This window comes from Magallana gigas, chromosome 8 (genome assembly GCF_963853765.1).
Source record: "Magallana gigas chromosome 8, xbMagGiga1.1, whole genome shotgun sequence".
NCBI lineage: Eukaryota > Metazoa > Mollusca > Bivalvia > Ostreida > Ostreidae > Magallana > Magallana gigas.
The window spans coordinates 39,156,513-39,164,121 of record NC_088860.1 but is presented as its reverse complement, the minus strand read 5'-3'; the positions used below and the strand labels follow the sequence as shown (position 1 = coordinate 39,164,121).

General features: G+C 34.2%; 1 protein-coding gene across 2 annotated transcripts; it reads left to right on the top strand.

The window, feature by feature from the left end:
• The first annotated feature begins 220 nt into the window (after positions 1 to 220).
• On the top strand, positions 221 to 7,243 carry LOC105339738 (uncharacterized). Of its 2 annotated transcripts, none has more exons than XM_066068696.1 (2): positions 221 to 298; positions 5,012 to 7,243. In XM_066068696.1, the coding sequence occupies exon 2, from the start codon at positions 5,611 to 5,613 to the stop codon at positions 7,123 to 7,125; it is 1,515 nt and encodes a 504-aa protein (XP_065924768.1). In that variant the 5' UTR covers positions 221 to 298; positions 5,012 to 5,610; the 3' UTR covers positions 7,126 to 7,243. The 2 variants fall into 2 exon arrangements, with proteins under 2 accessions (XP_065924768.1, XP_034329449.2); XM_034473558.2 differs by lacking the exon at positions 221 to 298 and adding an exon at positions 1,408 to 1,659.
• Positions 7,244 to 7,609: the final 366 nt, after the last annotated feature.

The following is a 7,609-nucleotide window of genomic DNA, read 5'->3' as shown; positions in this document are numbered from 1 at the left end:
TTACCAACTGAAGGTGACCAGCCTGGGTCTTTAGTTTGTGTAGCAAAAACGATTTGTCAATATAGACTCATTGAATAAATATAAGTTTGACAAATGAAGACCTATACAGTACTATGAACAAGACAAATGTTAAGATTACAAACAGACATGTTTTAATGTCCAGTGCATTTTTGTTAAAGGGTATATATTATCGATGACGGGTAAATAGAATTTGTTCGGGAATTTTCATGTAAACCGACAGAGCACAGGTGAAATGGACAAAAATGCTACTAGAAGGAAGGGGAAAAGTTATGGAAAAGTAAGCGTTGTCAATCAATTTAACCAAAGTTTGACGTTTTTAAAATAACAAACTATTATAAAAAAAAATATTTTTTTTCGTATTATTTATCAATTTGAACACAATTTTGCATCATATTATTTTTTAACAATATTTTATATACGAATAGGTCAAGACAGGTTAGTATAAATAACTATTAATAATTTTGACTTTTAAAAGTATGATATAGATGCTAGTAAGAATTATAGCAAGCTATGAACGAGGCCTAAAGTTGTAAAACTAATCATACTTATGGGATACGCATAATCAATGATACACGTATATTTTATGATTGAATTATAAAGTTAAGTATTATACACGCGATGTTCTGGAATAGACTCATAAGTCTCGATCTGTGAAATTAAAAAAAATCATTCATAAGAGTCTTCTTGATAATAACAATAGTCGATATTTTTTAATTTTCTCAGGAGATATATATAAACTGAACACTCTGCTCCTGGAATTGAACTCAGAACTCTTAAGCCACAAAAATATGACCTTTTGCAAAAATTAAAATTCCCTGAAGTTTACGAAAAAATAAAACAAGATTACTTTTTTCATTATGCAGACTTACTTCATAGATATGTTCATTATAATTGATTCTTAAATACACGTTAGATAAAAATATTAGCGTAACGGGTGTTGGGCACATCTTTTTGGTTCGCTAATGTAGGAGGAGGGGAGAGACTATAGTAGACTGACACTTTACTTGGTAAACATCATTAAATTGCCTTATTTGTTTAATCGTATATAAGTACCCATTATTGTTATATATCTTATTTTCCCTCGTAACTTAATGTCTTTCATATTATCAGTTCATATTCCAAATTTCTTAAGTATTTCATACTCGGTGTTTGTAAACCTCTCATACATTTATTTCTATTTCTTTTGTAAAATCCCTTACTATTTAGTGCAAGATAAAAAATGCACGTGTCAACTGTCAACAGTCATGCTATCTTGTGAAATCTAATCATCCAAAACGATAAGTTAACAAACACAAAGAAACCATTTATGCTTTTGAATTTTCTTCATTAAAGGTCCCCCTTTTTATATTTAACAATTTGAAGGTGACCAACCTGGGTCTTTAGTTTGTGTAACAAAAACGATTTGTCATCATAGACTCGTTAAGTAAGCATTACTCTGACAAATGAAGACTTATACAAATCTATTGTACAAGGAAGATGTTAAGATTCTTAAAATGCATGTTTTCATGTCCAGTGCACATTTATCAAAGAATAAATAATATCGACGAAAGATAAATGGAAAGCGTTCAGGAATGTTCATGGGAACAGACAGTGCTCTTTGGAAAAGACCTACTCCTAAAAAGAAACATTCCAGATCAGGTAGGCTTGATCAATCAATTTTTAACCAGATCAAAAAAAAAATTAAAATTACAAACCATTATAGAAAATACTTCGATTACAATAGTTAATTTTTCCGCAAGATCCATTATTTTGAGTTCTTATTTGCACTTATATTATTAATCTGATAAATATGTTATGCAGAAATATATCTACGAAGATTGGTATTCATTAATTCAATGTGCTCTTTTGATCTGAATGAATTCTATTTTTATGAGAAAGATATAGAGTACTACCACGTTTTTCAACAGACAATGAATGTACAAGGCCTAAGTGACCTAAAATTATCCTGGTATGTTTTGAGTTTAGTGCACTTATATTATTTTTAGAAATCAAGAGTATAGGACATAATGGGTGATTATTTATCTATCAGATAATGAAAAAGACGGTGTTAAAAAAAAAAACCCTCATTGTGCGGAAATCATATGCATATAATACATTTTAAAATTACTAAAATTATTTTTTATCAATTTATTCAATAACATTGATATGAAAATCTTTTTTTTATTTGTTAATGTTTGTGTATTAAAATAAAATGGTCCCAATCTTTGTACTTCTACTAAGAAACTTGACACTCGATGAGCACAGATATATTCAAGTGCATTAATATTATGAAGTAATTCTTTTTAAAATGATAAGGTGCATTACATGCATGTAATTTGGTCCGTCCCTTTCCTCCAGTGGATCATTCAAATCCAACCAAACCAATGCCATGCAGTTATTACAACCCCATATATGTAATGCATTTACGTTTCTTATGAGTTAAAATCATCTGTTTATAAAATGTGTTAATATCTTTAAGATTCATTGTGGTTTTTTTTTTTATAAATTCATACTGGAGCGAGAGTAATTCAAGCAAAAACTCTTATTGTAAATAAGTTTGACAATGAAACACAATCACCCCTGTCCAATATTACTGAGTCTTTGTGTCCTGTTCATCGTACTTTACGAGGATTTGAATTTATTAGAATCATCGACCCACATGGCGAAAGGGACAAAGCAAATGACATCCACTGACTAACGTGAGAAAATGTAATGATATTGGAGAGTTTTAGACTGGGGCAGTCTACGGCAATGGTGATACGTGTAACTAATGTGAATGCGTATGATTGAAAATTGTGAGAATAAAAAGAAAGAGATCGGTTAATAATTAATTTCTAAGCAGACAGCCATTGGCGTAGCTAAACAGGGGGTGTGGGGGCCGCCATGAGGCCCCCAGTGGGTCCATGGTGAAGCCTGGTGGGGACCCAGGGGGCGAAGGCCCCGGAAGCTCATAGATTCTGACGATTTTTAACGGAAGGCTCGCTATTTAAACCTATTTTAGGCAGTAAAAATTTTTTTGGTTATAGTTTAGGCATAAAATAAAATCACTAATTAAAACTTAAAAGCTAAAAAGAAGAAAAAACATTTGACGCTTGTTTTTGACACACTCAAAGCTTTTATTCTTAAGTTCATTTTTATTTAGTTTATGGTAATGAATATCTCAATAAAGCTGTGATATTCTATTGGGGGAATTTAAAATGATGTGTCAAACTAAGGTGAAATACAAAATAAATCTTTGCCTTATTAGGTACATGCATTGTGTACTGTTTCTTTAATATGGTAATGTAAGACCATATTGCGTGTCTATATTTGGTACTTAAGACGTCTTTGTTTAGCATTGATTCCGGATAAATTAAGTAGGACCGGGTGACGGAAACGGGTTGATGGAATAACTAAGTATGGACCTTTATACTTGAATTCTTTTTTTATTTATTTTTTTCTTTCTTTTTTTTTTTTACTGAATTTCTTTTTTCCCCAAATGATGTGCATGCTCAGGCATATAAGCATACATGGTAACTACGCCACTGACACTGCGTGACATAGTAAATACACGTAAACTCGCTTAAATATGCCAGATACCGAGTATTTATTGCGGGCAAAAAAATTGTTGCGCAGAAAAAAAATCCACTCATAATTTAACGCCAATCTGCCCTTAGGGCTGGCGACTATTTTGTCGCTCCCGACATCAATCACTGTACAGATGCTGATACTTATCTATCTCCTCTCAGTTTCCATGGGTTATTTATATATCGTAGGCCATCTTAAAAAAATGTGAACAAATTTTGACACTGTTCTTTATAACAGGCTTCGCATTGTGCATATTAATTTTTAATGGTATTCTTGGCTGTTTTATATATATATATATATATATATATATATATATATATATATATATATATATATATATATATATATATATATATATATATATTTCTGCCATAGTTTTGTAATCATAGTAATCAATACTTAAAGGCGACGCTGAATATTAATAATTGGGCAAATGATTATATTAAGGCAAAGTCAGCCCCCCCCCCCCCCCCCCCCATTCCCATACAAAACCTATGTGACGGTGATGCCCTGAACGTTTTACCCAAAAGCTAAATAAACGTGTTTTTAATAATAAAAACACAAAAGAGTACATATTCTTTGAATCATTATGTGCACAATATACATGTAATTAACTAATATTGGAGGATACATGATTTTATATTAGATAAACTGTTCATTCTTGTAGAAAAATATGTCCGTGGCTTTTAAATTAAAATATAGATAAGGTTTTGGTATTTTGTTGCATTTAATGGATACCTTCATTCGAACAAATTTCTTCTCATGAAATTAAAGTCATCACTTCAAAAAAGAAAATCCTGCTAAGTTTACAATGACATCAAAATTACATTTTTATTTCAAAATGTTCATAGATACCCGTAGCTTCATTTGAGTGAATGTGTATAGAGAGATTTAACTGTGTTAATAAAATTCTTTTCAATGGCAATTTTAAACACGATTTCGTTTTGTATTGGAGGAATAGATTACTTGGGCTTAGAGGCGGGGGATCAATACAGAGTTATGGGAACTGAATTCCCGTATCCAGCCGAGAAATTGACGATAAAACTCTGCGAATTTAAATGAAAAAGCCATCGCTCCCAGCGGAAAGGTTTTAGCTGTTCAATTTACCTACGGTGCGTTCGAGCTAAAAGTCTCTCCTAAAATCCGTGTATCGGATATGACCTTTTCAGATGTCATAATCATATTATTCAATTTTATCCACGTTGCACTCTAATCCATTCTCGTAGAAGCAGACAAAATGCTTGTTGGTGAATATAGATTCGTATATCAGCTCGTTCCGCCGTGTAAATGTGTGTAGTTTGAATCTGTTGATGAGTAATTAATGTAATTACTAAGGAAATACAGGAGAACTGTGTCATTTGTTGCTAACGTTACTCAAAGATGTAGAAAATTGCTGTTCCCACAGTGGAAGATAATAAGATAAAACAAGATTTTAATTTCTCAGTTTTCAGATCATCTCTTGAGGAAATGTATTGATTTGAAGACTGAAGAAAGAAAAGAGAGAACAAACGGCAAAGCAGCTGTCTTTTTCTTCGAATGCATCATTTTAAAACAGAGGACAAAAGGATTTTTTTCTTTATATGACGGATCCGTCCACTGTTTGCTGCAACTTTCGTACGAAATGACCGACTACGGAGTGTAAACAAAAGGAGTAGCATTTCTTAAGATGACTATCAGTGTTAGACTTTGTCCGTTTGTTGATCTACGTAATCAGTCGAGATAAAACTCAGACATACTGCGACATCAACCCACAAAAGGAGACAGTCCGGGACTCGTTTCAACAACAGAACGATTAGTTTACCATCACCGCATTTTTTGTTTTCCATTTCCTGGTTTCTGGCAAATTAGTACTTGTATCGCATTTTCAAAACGGAAACTACATGGCTCATTTATTTCGAGTATTAAAATAAGCCTATCAGGGATATGTATTGTGTCGGTACCATCTCTACTACCGTATATATGATCCTGTGGATATAACTATAAACGTATTCGCAACTTTGTTACAGCATTTTGATGATTGTATATACAACTTTATAGAAAACTATGTGCGACAGCCAGAGTTACGTAAATCTTCTTACGGAGAACGAAAACATTGGGACAAAATGTGTGCAACATACAGAGCAACATTTAACAAGGTTCTGCAAAAGCTGCAAAGTTCTTGCTTGTGACCTGTGCTGGACAGAGCAACACATAAACCACGAGCAAGCAGACGTGATGAAAGTCGCCGAGGAACTGAGAATTCAGCTTGCGCAACGAATGGATTATGTTAAAAAGATTGTCATCCCGGCAAAGACAAGAGCGTCTCAAGAGATTCACATGAACAGAGAAGAGTACCTTAAACATGGCGCCTATCTTCGGCTGGAGATCACGGACAGAACGAAGCTCCTAAAATCCCAGCTAGATTTTACATGTGAAGGAATCCTGCACGAATTGCAAGATCGAGAGGACTCTGACATCAAGTCCTTAGATTCCTCTGCTCTTGCAACAAAAGAGGAACTCAAACAAATTTCTTCATTACTTTTTGAGTGTGATTCGGCAATGCGAGAAGAAAACGACAAGCTTTTTGTAAAATCTGCACAAGAACTAATCTTTAAACTGTCGAGTGTCAAGATTCAAAATCCGTTTAAGCCCGTTCGCCCTCCGACCTTTGTGACGAGTGATTCTATAAATAGAAATGCTATTGAAAAATTGTACGGATACCTTCAGCAAGACAGTTCAAGTGCTCTTATTGAAACTAAAAAAACACTTGAAAATCGGGACTTACATAATCACGTCAAAGTGATTATAGGTCACGTGACAACCTTATCACTCACAAACAACGATGCGGCATATTGCATTCGAACATTACCGAATGGTCACGCATGGGTTGGCACAGGAGCTCAGTCGGTTCGACTGGTGAATTCCAAGGGTGACGTTTTCAATGAGGTGTTTTTAGATTTCTATCCCTACAATCTAGCTATTTTGGGAAATGCTTTGCTCCTTTCAAATGGACAAACAATCAAAAGTATACAAGATGGTGAAATGACGGAGTTTTACAACGCAGCGCCATTCTACTCTCAAGGAATCAGCAGAACGAGAAAGAACGAGATTCTTGCGTGTTTAGCAAAACGAAACGAGGGGAAAATTCTACGTTTGGATGCCTCTGGCAAGATCTTGCAAAAAATTCAGTTCGATGCTAACGGACACCATTTGTATCGAAGTCCGACGAAAGTTTCCGAAAGTCCACTTAACGGTGATATTTGTGTGGCAGACTCAGCCGAAAATAGTGTCATAGTTGTTGATAAAGAAGGAAACCTCCGTTTCACTTACAGAGGGTTGAAGGGGGACACCTTTTCGCCATTTTACGTTACCCATGATTCCTTTGGAAATATTCTGATAGGTGACAATAGCCACTTCCGCATTCACCTTGTGGACCAAGATGGCGTCTTTCTCCAGTATATACTCACGGTGGAGGACGGTCTGTACTCACCCTGGGGCCTCGATGTGGATGAGAACCAGAGCCTGTGGGTGGGGACACTGTCCAGCAAAATCTGGATAGTGGAGTATATTGGTCAATAAAATGGTCCTCATTTGTCATACGTATACATAAAAGATCATATCTTGATATCATTTGCTAAGTACTTGATTCAACCGTAAATCTATATCTAAGGTGAACAATAATGAAAAATGTTTAAAACACCACCAGCGTAAATCGAATTTATGCATTCTGAAAATCGAAATGCGCAGTCCACAGATTTTGGCGGAAGTTTTATATATTATTCATTTTCAGCATTCAATAAAACGGTTCTTATGCGATCGAAACATTATTCAGTAAACCTTGGGTTATATAGGATATAGGTCAATAAGAGTACATTATCGAGAAAGAAGCGAGTTTATGATTCATATGTTAATATCTTGTATAGCTTAGTACATGTACATGTAAAATATAGTGTGTGTAACTGTGTAATGTGAATTTTGAAAATTAAAACTATTTTCTCTCGATTTCCTTGTTGTCTTATATACAGGTATGATATTTTCCCGTTTATATCTCAAAACCCGCAAG

Coding starts and splice junctions, on each gene's coding strand:
- LOC105339738 (XM_066068696.1), top strand. CDS start 5,611: ATGTGCGACAGCCAGAGTTACGTAAATCTTCTTACGGAGAACGAAAAC.